General features: G+C 41.6%; 1 protein-coding gene and 5 non-coding genes across 6 annotated transcripts; 1 reads left to right on the top strand and 5 right to left on the bottom strand.

The window, feature by feature from the left end:
- Nucleotides 1-356: 356 nt before the first annotated feature.
- Nucleotides 357-428, bottom strand: trnac-gca (transfer RNA cysteine (anticodon GCA)). Its single transcript has one exon. It is a non-coding gene; the product is annotated as a tRNA-Cys (tRNA).
- Nucleotides 429-744: 316 nt separating this feature from the next.
- Nucleotides 745-816, bottom strand: trnac-gca (transfer RNA cysteine (anticodon GCA)). Its single transcript has one exon. It is a non-coding gene; the product is annotated as a tRNA-Cys (tRNA).
- Nucleotides 817-1,048: 232 nt separating this feature from the next.
- Nucleotides 1,049-1,120, bottom strand: trnac-gca (transfer RNA cysteine (anticodon GCA)). Its single transcript has one exon. It is a non-coding gene; the product is annotated as a tRNA-Cys (tRNA).
- A 399-nt stretch (nt 1,121-1,519) lies between these two features.
- On the bottom strand, nt 1,520-1,591 carry trnac-gca (transfer RNA cysteine (anticodon GCA)). The gene has a single exon. It is a non-coding gene; the product is annotated as a tRNA-Cys (tRNA).
- A 595-nt stretch (nt 1,592-2,186) lies between these two features.
- Nucleotides 2,187-2,258, bottom strand: trnac-gca (transfer RNA cysteine (anticodon GCA)). The gene has a single exon. It is a non-coding gene; the product is annotated as a tRNA-Cys (tRNA).
- A 16,452-nt stretch (nt 2,259-18,710) lies between these two features.
- On the top strand, nt 18,711-19,645 carry LOC146992293 (uncharacterized). The gene has a single exon (XM_085792451.1). It carries the CDS (start codon nt 18,799-18,801, stop codon nt 19,621-19,623), a length of 825 nt encoding a protein of 274 aa, XP_085648577.1. The 5' UTR covers nt 18,711-18,798; the 3' UTR covers nt 19,624-19,645.
- Nucleotides 19,646-20,202: the final 557 nt, after the last annotated feature.

The following is a 20,202-nucleotide window of genomic DNA, read 5'->3' on the forward strand; positions in this document are numbered from 1 at the left end:
CCAAACTCTTCATTATAGAAACGTGATATTGAGCTTTAATGTCAGTATGGCTTCTGCTGTGAAATATTGTACCACTGAGTTCTACTCCAACACACTCAAAGGAAACGGTAAAACTATGACAACACTATGACCTGGGGTCCAAAGGTCTGAGGCCAGGAACATCTGTACTAAATGTAATGAAAGCCCATCATATGCCTTTTCATTTTATAATTCGTGGTGGATTTGGATCGATGTTGCCTCTGCATGGTCGAACTTGAAAGTAACTTAATGTGGTTTGGTTGCAGGAAGTACATTTGTCTGACATTTTGGGTTCCCATAAAGCTGTCCTTGAAGTTAAAGTCATGCCATTGTACTGAAGGGGGCACCCGGATTTGAACCGGGGACCTCTTGATCTGCAGTCAAATGCTCTACCACTGAGCTATACCCCCTCACATGGGTTAGTCCTGATTAAGGCTAGGGAAAGCCACTTTTTTTGACACACTCAAAGGGAATGGTAAAACTTCAATGACAGAATTTGTGTGGTCCAAAGGTCTGAGACCATGAACATCTGTCCCAAATATAACGACCACCCACCAGATGCCTTTCTATTGTTGATTAAGGTGGATCTGACATTTGTTGCTTCTACAGAGTCCATTTGGGTTCCCAGTTATACGTAGGTAAGTAGGACATTTAAGGTTCCCATGTAGCTTTTTAGTCCAAATGTGCTTGTAGTTAAAGTTATTTAAAGTGTTGCTATTGAAATGAAGGGGGCACCCGGATTTGAACCGGGGACCTCTTGATCTGCAGTCAAATGCTCTACCACTGAGCTATACCCCCTCTACCAAACTGGTACAGTTTAACAACTATGTTCGAGTTTGCTGTCTAAAATTTCATTAAGAGTGAGGGTAACTTGGATCTGACCTCAGAACATTAACTTGTTAACTGCAATCCGCTATGACACAATCTGAGATTCATATTTGCTTGGTTTGGGCCTGAATATACTTGGATGGGTGAGGACCTGTAGTTCATATATCTTAACTTGACCTTTAACGTAAAGGTTTCCTATTGTAGGGGGCACCCAGAGTTGAACTGGGGACCTCTTGATCTGCAGTCAAATGCTCTACCACTGAGCTATACCCCCTCACATAGGAAAGTCACGATTAAGGCAAGGGAAAGCTCAATTTTTTATGAGGCAAAAGCAACCCAAAATCTCCATTATAAAACATTTTGAGATTCAATGTCTGCCAGTCAAATATGGTACCACTGAGTTACATTCAAACACACTCAAAGGAAATGGTAAAACTTGCAGTGACAGAATTTGTGGTGTCCAAAGGTCTGAGGCCATGAACATCTGTCCCAAATATAACAGTCACCCAGCAGATACCTTACTTTCGTTGATTGTAATGTGGATGTGACATTTGTTGCTTCTACAGAGTCCAGTTGGGTTTCCAGTTGTATGTAGGTAAGTAGGACATTTAAGGTTCCCATGTAGCTTTTTAGTCCAAATGTCCTTGAAGTTAAAGTCATGCCATTGCACTGAAGGGGGCACCCGGATTTGAACCGGAGACCTCTTGATCTGCAGTCAAATGCTCTACCACTGAGCTATACCCCCTCACATAGGAAAGTCACGATTAAAGCTCCAGTTGGTAAGTTGACGAAAGTGAAAGTAAACTCCGCGACTTGGTCGGAAATTTCAAGACAATACTCCGTCAGGTCCCTTTATGAACCTCTGCCAAAGAGTTTATAAACCGTCTTTGCCTCTGCCAAGCGCCCCACACACACACAGACACACACAAAGTAGCCATAAACGCACCCACAGAAGATGTACCGTATCCATAGCACGACGTGTAGGAGCGGCGATTGGCTGCTCCTCCTGCTCCCTCTACCTGACTGGTGGAGAATCGTCGGGCGCGGTGGATTTTGGCAAATACGATTACAGGCTGTAGGTGGAGCCAGAGGAGTTGGATTTTGTCCTAAATTACTCATTTAATGTCTGACCATCAGAATATAGTGACAGTTCCAGCAAATATGACTGAATAATTGTTACCAACTGAAGCTTTAAGGCAAGGGAAAGCTACTTTTTTGATGAAGCAAAAGCAATCCAAAATCTCCATTATAGAAGCAGGATTTTGAGACATTTAAGGTTCCCATGTAGCTTTTTAGTCCAAATGTGCTTGTAGTTAAAGTGTTGCTATTGTACATAATGAAGGGGGCACCCAGATTTGAACTGGGGACCTCTTGATCTGCAGTCAAATGCTCTACCACTGAGCTATACCCCCTCACACATACCAGAGTGAGATTCAGATGTCACAGCTACTTTTTTTGATTTTGATTAAAAATTCACCCATAGTTTTGGATGGTTTACCTGAACTTTGTCATGCAGCTTAATCAAAGTACTTGTGTTATTATACTGCATAAGTACTGAATTACAGCCTGTTGCAACAGGGGAGCACTCTAACCATGAGTAGCATTAATATGAAATCAAAACGCGCTTGTTTGTGTCTCATCTGCTGTGCTGCAACTTTACAGTGTCCTATTTCCCAGCTATTTTTAATGCCTGCATTCCTCTGCACCTTTAAACCTCTTTTCCTCACCTCTGAGGTGCGGGCGGCTCTGTTCACAGGTGTAGCACTCTCCTCACACACACTCACGCACACACACTTTGATCTGAAGGGCGGTTTGTTGAATTGGTGGGAATTTCCACTTGTATCGCTGTAGGAGGGTTGCCTTCCTCTACCTTCCAGAAAGAAAACAATCTTCTATTTCTTTTTTTCCTCCAAGACTTCTGAGACTTCGTGAGGATTGCCCTTTGGGGCTGGGAGTCTTGCACTACTCCTCCTCCTCATCTTCCCCATCTTCCTCGCTCCCTTTTTTCTTCCTCTTCCTCCCTCTCTTTCAGTCTTTCACTCAATCCTTCCGTTGTTCATCGCCCTGTGATCCTTTTGCAACCAGGCCACCAAGAGTTTTCCATAGGTTTCCTATAAGGTCTTGGTGTCATACATCAAACAGCCCCTTCATGCACTTTCATAACATGTGCACTGTGTTGCTGACAAGAGCTTATAGGAAGAGGGGGAGTGAATGAGGCTCCCTGTCTTTCTGCTCCATCTTTCAAGTGACCTATTAAGAGTATAAAGGAGAAAAACTGAAGAAGTAATGAATGAGGCGTTGATTTGAGTGTGGAGCAGCGTTGGCCTACCTTGTGTGCAAATTAGCGCTGCACAGCTTTCACAGGATTTTCCGTTGTAAAAAAAAAACAAATAATGGCCTTGAAACAGGGAAGCACCTCCTTCACTCAGGCCCTCCATCGCCCGCCCCCCCCCCAGGGCCGGAGCTCAAATTTTCTGCTGTGGTTTTGAGACACCAAAATATTGACTGGATGCTGCACAAAGCGACGATTTTGATATAAATAAAGCCCTCTTTCAAAACGTGTGCACACATCAGCTGCAGGGATCCTCTCAAGTTAAATACATAAAATACATGTGCACTACTTTAAAAAATGCACATTTTAGCAATACGTTTATGTTATTTTTGGTCATAAATTAATGCATAAAACTGAGCATTAGTGCAGAGATGCATTTTGAAAATCTCATCTCTTGTATTTTGAATATCCTGATGCTTCCTGGAGAAGATCTTACCATTCATGTTGAAAGGAAGAATCAGGGATGTAGCTGTGCTATTATTCTCAACCAAAGCTCAGCTTAAAATCAGAAGGATAAGTCTGCAGGCCGACAGATCTGAAACGACTCTGCACCGTGTTGCACCTGTGTTTCCCATCTCTCCAGCAGTTTAACCTTTTTATTTCGAGATGAACAACTTCCAGTGAGGCGCGCGACCGCAGCTCTTTTCCAACCGAGGTTATTTTCCCCAACGTGAGGGCAAACACATGCACGAAAAACAAACTCTGACTCTGCCGGGTCTTAATTTTGGAACAAAGCGTCATAAGTGTCACAGAAAAAGCAACAAGCCGGTGCGAATGATGAGCGTACACGCGCGCACAACCGTGACTCAAAGAAGCACGTACACCAGACACAAATACACATATCACACATGCTCGAAGGAAAGCCACTTCCCTAAACTTGCCATCTGGGGAAGTTTTGGTGGTTTGTCTGTGTAAATTTGCACAGTTGTGGTTTTTACAGAGATGCTAAGAAAAGTCTGTGCGGGTCTGTGGAGCAGTGGAAATGCGTCAGCAGAGGAGGAACATCAACCTCTCAGGACAACTTCATCCATTCACACACAGACTTGACTCTCCTGGGTTTGTGTTTAAGGGTGTGTGTGACCCTCCATGGCCGGGGTCACAGTCTTGACTGGGGAAAACAGGTGAAGACTATGAAACGCTCTCACACTGAAAAGTCTGATTTGTGTTTGTCCAGAAGTAACTGACTGTAATCCTTTAATCTTTGAAGATGCAGTACTTGTGTTTGTGTCTTTCTCTCTCTCTCTCTCCTCCTCTATGTGACCTGATGCCCCAAATACTTGCACTGCACTTCTGACGCCAGCAGCAGCTCAGGACCTGAGACTTTAAGTGCAGACTAAACTCCCTACAGACTTTATTTTATACATTTACATGTGACCTTCTGTCTCGATGCAGTAAAAGCCTGATGAAAACAGAACTCGATTCACCACCTTGTTGTTGTTTCTCTCTGCCACTCGGATTAGTTTCAGGTCACATCCCTGTTGGTTCAGTATCCTATAAAATATTAACCAATTTTGTGACATGTCGTCGTAATGGCTGTTTTAAATATTGAATTGTGGCTGAAAAAGTGTTTTGGGAGGACCTTGACCTTTAACATTTGACCTTTGTTTGTGTCTAATTTGAATAAGTTAATGATGGACAGTCAAAACATAGCAGCAGGCAGACATCTTGAAACATATATATATATATATATATATATATATATTATCATTTCAGAGCCGAATACCTGCATCTGGGTTTGTTCATGTGGACTTGACCTGAAGGACTGGAGAGTGGACTCATCAATGACGTTATATGTAACTGAGGTAATTACGATAATAATTACATCCATACTGCCCAGCAACATCTCCATCTTCATATACTTCTATAGTAATATAAATAATATGAACAACCTTGTATTGATTGGTTGAAACAATGCATTTAAGGATATATAATGTGAATACTTGTATATACTGTTTATATTTTCACTAGACATCATCATTTAATCATAATTCATAGTTCCTAGAAAGAGAGAGAAGAGAAAAATGTGGGGCAGGAGTGGAGGACAGGTGAGGCTGCATGAAAGATGCATAAGGGGATGGAGGAAGGAGAGAACAAGAGAGAGGGACAGAGAGGGTGCAGGAGAAAATGACTGGGAGGTAAAACTATTTCAGGAATGCTCCTTCACTTAAAGTCTAACCAGGCAACACACACGCACACACACACACCCACACACATACACACTGTGACAAGCTAACCTGTTTCTACAGTATATGATAAGGTAATGAGGGCATTGGGTTTCCATTCTTTCTCCACAAACTCTATCTGATGTAGGGGGACTTCCTGCTCGCTCTCTACATTCTTTGATATTAATACTTCACTTGCTCACTGCATGCTGCTTCATGTGTGTGTTTGTGTGTGTGTACTGCTGCCAGAAACTATATACACCTTATAAATGTCAATCATGCACACGGCTGTGTCAAGTGTGAATATGAGCATGTATGAATTTCTATAAATGTCTGTATGCAGTTATTTATCTCCACACACACATATAAATAGAGACAGTAGCCGGTCGCTGTACAACTCCAGAAACTGTTGTTTAACTGTGTCATGATTGAAATTAATTCACACCACATGATACTCAACTAAAATTACGTCAAGGAGGAATTAGTGCTATTGCTAGCCAGCTAACTGAGTGAAATACAAACATATAGCACCAATATTTAAAGCAGGAGTATAAGATTTTTTTAATGAATTAGACTATTTTATTTATCCCAGGGGGGAAATTTGTTAGTTACATTAGACTTCGATAGGGAGGAATAGGGAAAATGAAGAGGATGATGATAAGGATGAAAAATACAGTTAAATATACTGATGTTCAGGAAAAATATAAAAATAAAATATAAGAAAATGTCCTTGTACTCTAATATTAATGAGAAGGATAGAATATGTCAAGAAATATTGCACACATACATGTTCTATGTTGCATAAGTACACTGTTGCCCATAAAGTTGGAATAAAATATATATATTTTTACCTCTTTACATGAAATGATTGTGACAATATGATTTATTTTTGATAGATAAAGTGTATATCTTCAAAGTTATTCCAACTTTATGGGCAACAGTGTAAATAAAAAAACTGTCATAAAGAGACAGATCTTAGAACACAGTAAAATGAATCCATGGACGCTTAAAAAATATTTGCTTGCTTAAAGTTATTGGCAGTACGACACGCAAAAAGAGAGCACGTCCTCTTGCGATCAGTGAAATCCAAGAAGAACAATTCTATTATAAAACTGGACCATCTGTGTTTTTTTTAGTTTCTATTTCATTTGTAGTGTGGAGAATTCATATTTTAAACTTGAATGCCGTGTTTTCCGTTCAGATGAGCGTGAGTGTGTGTTTGATGTCGGATTGACCTCCATCCTCCCTGTTGCTGTCACATCCACTGTCCTCACCGTTTCCTGTTTACACGGGAAGACTTCCTCTGAACATCAGCGAGAGACGTAGCACCAAACACCCACAGGTCTGTCTGCTCTCTCTCTCTCTCTCTCTCTCTCTCTCTCTCTCTCTCTCTCTCCAGATTAATCCATAAACAATAAAGTATCACAGGCCCTTCTGCTCTTTTGTCCCTCTGAGGAGACTGATCAATGGCGCAGAGTAATAGCAGGAAGCAGAAAGTTAAAACGGCTCAAATGGCCAAATTTTCTTTCATCTTTCTTCCTTTCAAGATGGTTTTACTGTACAACACACACACACACAAACACACACACGCGCATTTTAACACACACACATGCACGCCACTCCGAGAGCCCTCTAATGTCCTGCCATGCAGGTGTGTGCTAATCTTCTAAATCCAATAATAATAGCAATCCTGATCTTCATATGAGCCCAAGTAGATCAATGGAGCAGCTGTATGGTGTGTGTACGGATTAACAGAGAGTGTACAGACAGAGTGTACACAAGTACACAAACACATACGTATAAAGTAATACACAGTGTATTTGCACCATTTGTGCCTCTTTCTATTATTTTAGGTCATTTTTGTTTCTGTTATACAAAAACTTGTTTGACATTGTCAGACCAGACGCCGGTTTGTGGTTTGAATCCTGGACCAGTCCTATGGTGTGGAGGATGGGGCTAAAGCAATAGCCAATTGTATATATGTTTTTTGGAAATAATGTTTTATTTATTTTATTATTTTCATTAATATTACTGTTGTTTTGCATGATTTTACATTTGATTTTAAGCAGTAGGTCTTGGTGACTCCATAATATCCCTTGTTGGCCTAGTGCACAGTATGTGTAACAATGGGGAGAACCACTGCTGAATAGGTCCAGACACAGACACACACACACACACACACACACACACACACACACACACACACACACACACACACACACACACACACACACACACACACTCTTACAGACCTATTGTAGGTTATTATGGAGAAGACTTTTCCAATGTATTTGTTACGGATGAGGGGATTTACAGCAGTGAGACAATGGAAGAAAAGGAGGGAATCAAACACACTGACATCACCTCTGAGAAGTTTATGTACGTGAGAAAGAGAGACGGATACAAGACTTTCTGAGGGATGCTGGAAAATAGAGGATGACGAACTATGACATCATAAACCGAGCAGCATAATTTGATAATTCCTTTAAGTGGATTAAAGTGGTTGAGGTGGTTTTTGAATTGAGGAAACGGGGAAGACAGAGATGGAAGAGCAGAGGAGTGATCAAAGAGAAGGTGATGGAAAAGGGGTTGACAGAAGGAAAAAAGAGGTCTGACTGGGAAATGAAAGGAGGGAAGAACAGGAAAAGGGAGGAGAGCGAGAAGGACTGGTGATGAAAAGTATAAGGAAGGATCCAGTAAAAGGAAAAGAAAGAAAGAACAAGGGAAAGATGGAAAATAAATTAGAAATAAATCAAGAAGTTTTAAGAAAATGTGCAACGGATGAAAGGAAAAAAGGTGAGGAAGGATCGAATGAGAGAGATCACCGAGAGAGATGACCAAGGGAGGAGGGAGGGAAGGAGAGAAGGGAGAGAGGAGGGAACAATGAAGAAAACAAGTTGAAAAGTGAATATGCAACCAAGGAAAAGACAGAAGAATAAGAATGGAGAAGAAGGGAAGGAAAAGGGGTAAAAAGAAGGGATGTGGTTTAGAAAAAAGGGGCAAAGAAAGAAGGAAAGAGGGAGGAAGGAGAGAAAGGGGGGAAATCCAAGTTCCCCACTGAGTTGAAAAAGTGACTCTGCAGCTCTTTCATCAGTTGGTTTGATTCGTTCCTGTGCGTTAAACTGTGCTGCTGCTCTGTAGCTGCATGCCTGATGTGACGTGTGTGTGTGTGTGTGTGTGTGTGTGTGTGTGTGTGTCTGGTCGCAGCCCGAGGCCACGACTGAGTGAGTGACTAATTGTGCTGTCTGCTCACCATAACACACACACACACACACACACACACACACACCCACACACACACATGCAAGCATGCACACACACCGAGATTACGCAATCGCCATCAGGATAATCTCCTCAACCCCGTATTTTTTTAAATTTTTTTTTCCCCCTTAGAGGATGAATATCGACACGTCTAGATTACTCTCTCGTCTGGAAATCCTTTACTTTGCTTACCTAATCCCTGACCTCTGCCTACATTACACCACCATCCATCCATCCATCCATCCATCCTCTCCATTCCCATGCTCACCCAGCACTGAATAACTAATCCGACACTTCTTGGAAAATTCCCATTTCTTTCACCATCAGTGAGCTGAATCCAAATTATGTTACAAAAAGATGTGGTCATGTTTAATGTTCTAAACCTGTCTGCATAAAGTTGGATATTATGTAAACAGTCTGCTCATTAAAGCGTTAAATTTACTTAACTGCCTTGCTTGTATAAAACGCTTTAATTTTTTACAAATAATGACTTTGGTAGACGTTAAAGTTTAAGAACATTACTTCTTAAATATTTGATTTAATTAACCATCACATTTTCTGTTACTAAAGGTAAAAGTTAAAAACAGTGAGCAGGTAGAATTTTGATTACAAACTTTATCATGGCTTCTTTATAATAAAGCATGGGGCACCCACATTTTATCAAATATAGAGGGATTATCAGTCTACGTCGCTGACGTTCTACTGCGCATGTCGCCTGCAGACAGAGCGGCGATCATGCCTTGTTGTGCTGTTAGTTGCACTAATCGTTTTGATAAAAATAACAAAACGCGCAAGTTTTATAGAATACCGTCAACTCACACCCCTTTCAAGGCAAACAAGAGAGAAAATAGTACATTGGAGATGAATTTCGAGCAATATAATGTGTTACACAGATTGCTTTGAATGGTGATAAAGCTAGATAAGCCCGCAGGCACAACTGTAAAACTGCAGCAAATAAGTTGTGAAATGTTTACTACAATAACGACAGTGACTTTTCCAGGACTTTTAAGGAACCATTCCCTCAATGGATCAAAGGAGGCATTTCTCAATCAAACATATGAAATCATTTTTTGCAATTACAGCCAGACTAGAGCTGTGTCTCAATTCAGGGGCTGCACCCTTTGGGGGAGGCATTCGAAGGCCAATTACGTCACAGCGTCGCAACAAGGCCTGTCCCCAATTTAAAGGCTCAACAAAATGGCTCCCACCAAAGTTTCAAGCGTCTGAATTGGCACACGGCTCATCTTTATCACCACCGTAGTCTTGGCAGTTGTCATCTGTTACCAGAGTTGTAGCGTTAGCATCAGAGCCCGCTCCTCCATGATGGTATCAGTCACTGTTGATTCTGCTGAGATGACGTCGGTCTTCTTCTTCTTCCTCTTCTAGGAATCTAGGAACACTGATTCACCAAAGCTGCTGTCTTGATAGACATATTTCCTCAAATTTTGTTTTGTAGTAATGTGTAATGAAAATCGTTAGGGGAATTGTATCAGAGTAAAAGTACACATTTTATTCAGAAAATGTACAAAGTTGTAAAACAGAGGTGTCAACCCTGCGGGATGAATTTGACAGAAGAGGCATAATATTGCTGCAATTGCACATATTTTTCTCAAGGAATTTCAGGTTGTTCATAATGTTTTTGTAAAAGGATTGGTCATCTAATGTAAACATCTTAATAATGTACTCGTACTTCTTTGCACTAAAACAAAGGTAAACATTTTGAATTCTCGTTATTTATACATTATTATGCTGTTATTTTTAATGGTCTGGCTCACTTAAATTCAAATTGCACTGTATGTGGCCCCTGAACTAAGATGAGTTTGACATCCCTGTTGAAAATCAAAGTAAAGTACACATGGTGAAGTTACAGTAACAATTTGTACCTTGTCACATTACAGTAAAACACTGGACTTACAGTATATTCATCCAAATAATGATGATCTTTCACACTGCGTTCACCCCTGGTTGCTGTGACTCACTCTGCTGTTGACCAATCAGATGTTGACATCTGAGGGGGCAACAACACAAAACTGAGGAAGCTGAATATCTGTTTTGTAATTCTGTACTTCACTGCCCTCCTTGTAAATTAAAGTTTCCGCACCCAGATTGCAGACTGTAAGTCGATCAATATTTTCTGTGGCTGTGACAGTATGGTCTTCAGAAGTACTTTGAGTAAATAGTCAGGCAGGTACTTACCGATACACTTACTCTTTACCAGATTTTGTCCAAATCCAGAATATTCACCAAAACTCTTCTCTAATGTTGCTTTACCATTTTTTGTTTCTCTGGGGGAATTTGTGTTTTTTCCACACCTTGTATCTCAGTAAGATCTTGAGGGAATTGCTTCAAATTTGGCAGAAATGTCCAAGGATGGCCTGATGACATTTTCATGGTGCGGCCACTTATTTATTCTTTTAGTCTTTACCTCCTTCCTCCAGAGGGCGCTGTTTCCGTAACTGCTCCAATTAGTCGTAGCCTATCTGTGCTGGAACAAACTACTACTACTTCACCTTTTACATCAGACAACCTGTTAGATAGAGGACACAGAGTTTGCTTAAGGACACAGAAGCAAAAATGTTGAATGAATGACTAAATTAGACATTACCTTCATCTTAGACACCACCTGACACACAGTGTTGAGTAAGGCTTTCCTTTGAGGCTGGATCTTTACTGAAGCCAATCTTGCATCGTCAAAGGAAGAAGGAAAGGATTGTCCTCTTAATCTGCTGTAGTGTTGAAACTGGTGTATGTGGAAATTACCTTCTCTTGTTGTGGTCCTATAGTGTACACAGTGTGATGTCTGAATGTACTTTGATGTATCCTGTGTGTGTTTGCTGTTGCCACAGCCTAATTTCCTTATGGAGGCTTATTAGAGCCTCATCTTACCTCTAATGACGCGAATTGGGGCTTTACAGACGTTTATGTAGTTTACTGTGATGGCGGACGTCCCTGCTCTTTGATGTGGATCAGGACTCCATTATCATTCCTCACACTAATAGAGATAGGGGCAAAAAAAAAAGAAAAAAGTAATATCCGCTTCCTGTTCATTCCTGTGACACACACACACCTCTGGACCACTGCCTTCAGGTTGGAGATGAACCCCTCCTTCTCCACCTCCTTCCTCCCTGGCTGCTCATTCTTTTGCCAACAAGGTGTGGTGTTTCTCCTTCTCCTATTGTCTCCATCGGTAGAAAAAGTGATGGTGTGCGGAAAATGTTCCCTTTTAATGATGATGAGTTTTATTTTCTGATTGTGCCACCCCATGTGAGTTTAGGCAGCTAAAAAACCTCTTGGCCAAGCTTTGGGGAAAGTTCCTGATGCTGGTACAGGGAACAGGAAGCATCACACCTCCTGCTTTTGTTACTCGGATAGGACAGTAATTACTCTTTTGTGTTTCACTGTTGTCATTTTGGTTGTAATGAACAGTAAATGATTCATTGGAGTGAGAAAAAAAAGGAACCGAAACACAACACTTCAATATGAAGTTGCAGAATTACCACCAATCCTTAATGACTGAATTAAATCAATGCAGAGAAAATGTAACAACAGCTCTGTAAATGGATGTGTCTCTCCTCATTGCTTCTTGCAAGTTGACTTCCCTTTTGGCTTTTTTTGTTGTGCACATTCCTGCACTGTGCCACATGGTCTGTTTGCTCTGATGATTCATCCTAGAGAGTTTTATGTCCGTCCAGGTGTTTGAAATGCCTGAATGGCCAATTTCTCCACAGATTAAATAAAAAAGTACGACTTGGACTCAAATGACCAACCTCTTCTCTACTCTATTAAGTCTATTCTACAGCCAAATTGTTTGAATAACAAGTAAATAAGACTGCATACAAATGTATGTCCATTTGGGGAAATAGACCTTTCTCACTTTTCACTCAGTTTCTCTAATTATCTGCACTGTGAGGACGTTTTCTAACAACGTGTGTGTTACTTCAGTACTGTTGCCATTAACTATATATCAAGATGTAGAGATGATAAAACAGGCTCAGGCGTATACGGGGGAAGTCTCAGCAAACATTTATCAAATTGTCTTTTCTTTTATGTGACGTCTCGTTGCTGTTTACGATTGCTAGCAGCATTTTCACCCCTGTGTATCCACTTAAGGTGTGTGTGCGTGCGTGCGTGTGTGTGTGTTTGTGGGTGCGGTTGCCGGATGAAAATGTGAGTGTTAGCCACAGTTCAGGTAGCGCTGACACACCGAGCAACAAGTGAAAATCAAAACACAGACAGCTGGTCCCACACAGAGTGGGTAGTTTACTGTGGAAGAGTTAGCGCAGAGTGAAAAGCATCAGAGATGAGACAGATATAACGGGGTGAGAGCGAGGGCAGGAATGAGTGGGGAGGATGAAAGAGAAGTCGCCGCCACTTTAAGTCTTGATGCATTTTATTGGTCGTAGTAGAGGAGTCAATTAATAGGTTGTAATGATCATCAGCAGTGTTCTGCACGGCTGCAAACATACTAATGAAAACCACACGCCATTTAGCCAACATGCTTCTGTTGCCAAACCCTAACCACAGATTCTCTACATGCACTTCAATACGCCCGCCGTCCACACTGCAACCTGCTCTCGACGACAACACTGGAATTAATAAATTTAACACTTCATTCATTCAGAAAATGCTTTAAAAATACACTTAGAGGCCTCGGGTTTGACATGTTCCTTGTGTTTTATTTTGAGTGTTGATGTTCAAGAAGTTATATTTATGGATGTAAGAACCAAACATCGCAGTTTAATTTTACATCTTCTCTTTCATGCTTCTCTTTGGAGCTTAACCAATCAGAAGAGAGGGGCACAGCCTTCTGATTGGCTGAATGATTTCTGCATGATCGAATAAAGATACTATAGCAGATGTCAAGTAAAACCTCAGAGAAGTCAGATCTCTTAAAGTTGGAGCCTTGTGGGTCCAAGTGGGCGGGGCTTGGTGACGGCTTTGTTGTGACATCACAAAGTTACAGGAAGTTCTGACGGCTGGTTTTAAAACTCAGTTTCTGAATACGGGCTGTGTGTATTTCTCTGAGGACACTGTGAACAGTATTAATACAGACTCTAGAACTGATCTATAATCAAACTCATCAAAGTCTTACTTTATAGGATCTGTAAACTACAGAGAAACCCTGTAACAGATTTGTCAACAATAAGGTTTTTTTTTCTTCTTTGCTTTGGCTGATGCTCTGATATATCGCAGTGTGTGTTCCTCTCAGCCTGGTGTGTGATCCTGACCCTAAACAGAATGAGCTCTATTTTGTTTCAATGGGATTCATCATCCAGTGCAAATTTATACATCAAAAGCCCCTAAAGTTTGTTGTCCTATTGAGTAACTTGAATGACATCAAAAAAAGCCTGCGAGTTAAAAGAGGGGTCAAGGAACAGGAAGTCAGTCAAAGAGTTTTTGCTGCAGGAAAACATATGTCTAATGTCTGCAGGTCATGGAAAAATCAAACTCTCTCCGAGGTCGTGATCTGGGCAAACATGAATGTCTGAAGTTTGCTTCACACTCTACATCTGGCGGATTTGTTCTCGTAAATCTCTTTCCCCTTGCACACTCAGACACACACTCACTCTAACGCACTCAGACACTCGTGCTCTCTCACACACTCCCTCCATCCATCGTGGCCTTTCATGTATCAATGGCTCCATTGATAGGCTTGCGTGAGTCTCTCTGGGTGGATCCTTCTTTTGGGTGTTTAGCCCTCCATTAGACATCCTGACCCCAACTTTCCACCCACACACTTACACATGCACATGTTTTCATGCACAAATACAAAAATATTGATACATCAATCATTATAAATGATTAGATTTCAGGCATGGAGGTGATTTGAGGTCATTGTAACAGAACTGGTTGTCTAGGATGATTTATTGGATATTTGTCCCTACAAAACATGCTGTTTTTCAAATGTGCATGTTTCGGAGTGATTCTATTATGGCAATATACCCCTGTAGTTTCAAATGTGTGTTTTAGCTGCTTTAGCTTTGCCAACCTTGGAATAAATAACTCTTTGATTTCACACACCCAAGTCTGTTTAAAGAGTTTGGAGGGTAGGCCAACTACTGAACATGTGAAACAAGTGTGCAGCTGTGCAAAAGCTGATACATTTCCTCAAGGGATGTCCCTTGAACGGAAATTTAAAAAAAGAAAATCTGGGGTTGAGGTGCCAGACAGAAGCAAATCAGATGTCTCCAGGCCACATTAGCCAATATTAGCAAAATGCAACAGGATCTCAAACAGAGCTAATAATGGTTGAGTTGCATTGGGAAATGTAGGTGTAACGTTTCAAAAGGGAGAAGAATTTCTGAATTATATACATCCGAGTCCAACAGTCTGATAGAAGTGAAGCACCATTAACAAATTCAGAGGTTAGAGGTCAGAAATAACCTTGCGCACATTTGCAGCAAGAGTTAGAGGCAGAATTTTGTTTTTAATGTCGATCAACCTAGAGTTCAAGTCTCAGCTGATGATGCTGATATTTATGGTGCAGAGTAGCATTTTGTTACGTTCTTAAAGTTTCACATCATTATCAATGCCGATATTAGGAAGGTCGAGCAGATAGAAAAAGTAACTAATACAGTGCTTTCACAATAAATTAACAACATTAAAGCATGAAATAATTAAAATGTTCATTTTATTATTGTCACAGTGATCATAATGAGAAGATTACATACTTAAAACAGATTAAAACTGGCTGGGTAGATTACTCGCACTCTTAACCATGTGCTCACCATCTAAAACTGGATGAATCCTATATACTGAGTGTATTTAGAAGATGCTACCAACAAACAGATAAACACAACGTTGCCGTGTTATCCTGTTTCAGACAGGCTGTGGGCTGAGCTCCAGACGTGAGCTCACAGGGAGACTCCCTTTGGTGTGGTGAGGAGGTGAGGGGTGAAGATTTGTGGTGTCTGCAGCACCGGCCAGGTGGAGGTGCATGGTTTTGTTGTTAAATGAGCACAGCATCATTCAGTGTGCTCAGATGCTGGAAACACACCCTCACTCTGCATTTTTGCATGCACACACTTGCACATGTGCATTCACCCGCAGACAAATATTTAATGTGGATAGCTACAGGAAGAATGTGTGAGCATTTGAGATGCAGCTGTGTCACTAGAGGTTTGATGGTTCAAATCCCCTGTAAGATTAAACACATGAAGGTGAAGGACAATGAGGAGTAACCGCAACTTATTTAAAGAGACAAGCTGCTGTTAAACAAGGCACCAGATTGTGCGACAGCAGCAGGAGCTGTGGTTTCATTCTGGTATGAATGTAATTCATCTTCTCCCTTGGGTCATTACTGTTGAAAAAAAGAAGAAGAATCTTTGCTTAGTCAGGTTGTCTGGTTGAATGAAATACACACACACACACACACACACACACACACACACACACACACACACACACACACACACACATACACTCCCACATAAAAACATCAGACATATCATGTCACATTTTCCCCTGGTAGCCTATAGTCTAAACTCTCATCTTTACGACCCACTGTTCAGCTTGATATGTTGAAATCACTGTCTGTGTGTATGTCTACTGATGTGGTCGTATCCATCGTTACACACGACAGCCCTCCCTCTATTTATAGACTAAAACTGTCTTATTGTGATGTGTCTGTAGTTCATAGCCTCATTGTCTGCAGTGATTCACGCTCCACAGAGATAAAGTGATGAAATATATATCACACTTTCAGACAGATCTCACTCACTGGAGCATACTGTAAAACTTTATATATTTGAACTAGATTATATCTGGAAGCCAATAGTTTTATTGATGCTTTAACAGGTTGGAGAACACCACACACAGTAAAGTGGCAGTATTCATAATACAAAGTCAAACTCAGATGAATTACATTTTTGTAATGCTTATATGTTTGGCCACGTTTGGTACCAAATGAAATGTGTAAAGTGAGGGGATTGTGTTTGATGGTAAAGGCACACCGGAGTTTGTTACTGAATCCTACCTGTGGTGATAGGTTTAGGCAAAGAAAGCAGATCGGTTTAAGTTAGGGGAAGACTAGTTACATTTTATAAAACTGACATCTGCTTCAAGTCACTGTTGGATTTTTCATTACTCTACTAAACTAACTAAACTAATCAGTTCACATAGTATAGGCCTGTTAAAACAAGAAAAACAGTCTAGAAACTTCTGGATGGAGAGTGGTGTTTTCTCTCCAGCCAATGACAGAGCTCAGGTTAAGCTCCATGCAGCAGAGCAGGAGGGCTGCTACCACCGCTAGCTGTCATGGATGCTAGCGAGTGCTAACGGCGGATGCTATCCGCCACCGCTAACTCCCGCTAACTCGATGCTAACTTCCGCTAGCGGTGGTGGCTAGCATCCGCCGCTAGCACTTGCTTCCCAGCCCACCACAACAACCCTCCTACTCGTTACAGCATAACACTTGAGGCTCCCATTGTCTGTGACATCCGGGTTTCGGCCTGGGGCTCCAGCGCTTCACTTGGACTGTATTTCCTTTTCTTTGCGGTCCTGCCTTCTGCCTCGGCAATAGTCTCGCATTTGGGCTTACTGTGACAGAACTGTAACTCCTATCAGAAAAAGAAGCAGAACGTGAGCATCCAGAGGACTTCCTAAACACTTTAATATGATTTGGTGTTTCTAGAGTCAATAGTTTGGAAACTTGTGCAAGTTAGAAACAGAGGTCCTGCTTCTCTCCAAAACCCTTTGTATTGGATTCAGTGGGGAGCAGGAGGGTATCTTGCTGCACTCAGAGATTCACAGTTTAAATTCTGTCAGTCGCTCTGCTTTTTTGAGTACATTGTGTGAGAGAGGACAAGTTTGTCGACAACTGTGGAAAAAATCATCTGTGTAGACTGTAATTTGTGGCCCGGAGCAGCGTGTAAATAGAAAAATTCAGACAATTTCCGACAACTTCTCCCACTCTCCACTCTAGCCTGAACATTATAATCTCAACATTTCTCCAAGAATGATCATGGTCATTGAACGATGATTGATCAAAAACCATAATACCTATTGATAGCTTTCAGTGACGTCACTTCCCAGGGACCTGGCGGTCAAAAGCAACATTCCAAAATGGCAGCGCAACGGACTTTCTATGGACAAACAACCGAGTAATGACTTAAATCATCTGCCAGCAGCCGAGAAAGAAAGATATAAAAACAACTTTGAAGTTTTGGGCACTTGTGACCCATATACAACACCAGCTGCTGTATACGAGCTGTTTAAGATGACCAGTTCCCTGCCGAAGCTCCAGTTGGGCGATGTTTACATTGACCTGGTGGAGAATCCATCATCCTCCACCGCTTGCAACCAATACCTCCGGTGTTATGGCTCAACTGGTTTCTGATTAAAAGCCCCATTTTGTAGTTTTTTTTAATCTTAAAATAATGTTTCTGAACTCATTGAAGTGGTAGAAATGTACCTGTAACTTTCCTGTGCGGGAACACCGTCCTGGTACCGCAGCTCCGCTGAGCTCCAGCCCACTGAGCCCAGAGTTTTTTCCATTAGTTCGTAACTTTAACATGACAGGCTTTGTCATAGTGTACTGCAGTGTTGTGCAGAGTGAGAGTAGTGTGGCGCTGATGTCTGTAGATTGGAGGAATAAGCCAGGTTCACTCACAGAAGCATAGTAACAACGCTGCAGTAACATGTGAACTGTGGCTTGATTTGTGAATTTGTGACAAATCTGCGGACGGAAGTGCAGCACAGCTGTTGTTCAGTACGGTAACCAGTTAAATCAGACACCAGTTGGGCCATAACACGGGTATTTTTGAAGCAGCAGGGAGCAGTGTGTGTTTTTCTGCCTTGTCCTAAGCCGCGGGGAAGTGGATTGTTTTGACCACCAGGGGGGCGTTCCATACGGGCCGTGACGTCACATGAAAGCTATCAATTGACGGTTATTTCATAGCTGTTAGCAAGTTAGCATTAGTCCTGTGGCACTAGAAATAGATAAATAATTAGATAAATAAATAAATAATTAAAAAATTAACACTCAGCTTCAAAATGTCTGTTATGACATCATCAGGCAATGATGTCATAATGGAACACTCAACTTCAAAGTCAAAATGTCTTGTGACATCATCAGGCAATACTTGTAAAAGAGAACACAAGAGCTCATTACACAGACAATGCTGAAGCAGACGGCTTCAGTGTCAGCAGTGTGATTTTTAGTCGCTACGTTTGTCAAACTTTCTTAAAACTACCACAATGGCAAATACTGGTTCAGAACTGAAAAGAAAGCTAACAGTCCGACAACTGAGGGACATGTTTGAGGTCCAAACGATGGCGCCAAGGGAAATCGAGAAACACATGGAGGCTTGTGCTGCCAGGGAGCCAGAAGGTCAGACTGTGGAGAAAATCCTGAGGGCTGAGATCGAGGCCCTCCAACTCAAGATAACCTGTGCATCTGAGCAGGAGTTGGCTGTAAAGAGAGAGTTGCAGCAGCTGAAAACCCAGCTCAACACTCAGCTCCAACTAAATAGTGAGCTGACTACGGAGCTTGGAGAGGAGAAAGAGAGGAACAAAGCTCTCCAAGAGGCTTCATACCAAGACACCCAGAAGTATGAAGCTGAAGTCCTCAGGGCCACTCAGCAGGCCGACAACCTGCAGCATGAGCTGGAGTACAAAATGAAGGCTCATGCTGCCAGTGTGACAGAACACCTGCTCCTTGAGAAAAACCCGAGGGCTGAGATGGACACCCTCCAACAAAAGATGACCCAAGAGATCCACTTAATTCAACAAAAAGCATCGGACGAGAACCTGGCTCTGAGGGAAGAGCTGAAGGAGCTGAGAGCTCAGCTCAACAGTCAGCTCTCACTAAACACTGAGCTGACACCAAAGCGGAGGAACATCCAGCCTCCTCAAGAAGACATGGCCTCCACACCAGAGTGGAGCAGCATCCAGCTTCTCCAAGAAGACATGGCCCCCCGATCAGACAGGAGGTCAACATGGACGAGGATCCGCCACTCTCTGGGGCTGAGGAAACCAAGCAGGTGGAAGAGGAGCAGGGAGACCTCATCCAGCGTCATCTGAAATGACTTTCTCCCCAACCCTTTCTCTTCTTCTCTTACAGTAACTATTCTTTTCTCTTTTCTTTTACTCGTCCTCTCTAAACTACTTTTTATTCTCTTTTTTCCTTCACTCTTCTTTTCTGAACTTTTTTCTCTTACAGTAATTCTGTCTTTTTTCTCTAAATCAACATAAATAAATAAATAAAATAAAAAGATTCAGTTGTTGAGATGTATTTCCTGGATATATTGCTGTATTTAGTAGTTTTTAAGTGTATAGTCAAGTCTTGAATATACACTTAACTATTGCTACATGCAATGAAGTCTGACACGAGAACTGTATGAAAGGTAAATGTGGCACAATCTGATCTGAGAACCGCTGCAATAACTGGGTCTAGGAGTGTGTGTGTGTGTGTGTGTGTGTGTGTGTGTGTGTGTGTGTGTGTGTGTGTGTGTGTAAAAGAGAGAAAAAAACAGAGGGGGCGTGCACATGTGTTGGTGTGTGTGGTTGTGTTTCACAGAGACTTCATATAAATGTATTGGAGACAAGATTAACTGCAGGGATATCAGAGGAGTCCCTCATTAATGAATTGGTCTCATAATG

Source organism: Trachurus japonicus, chromosome 1 (assembly GCF_045865225.1).
Source record: "Trachurus japonicus isolate A0001 chromosome 1, Traja_1.0".
Taxonomy (NCBI): domain Eukaryota; kingdom Metazoa; phylum Chordata; class Actinopteri; order Carangiformes; family Carangidae; genus Trachurus; species Trachurus japonicus.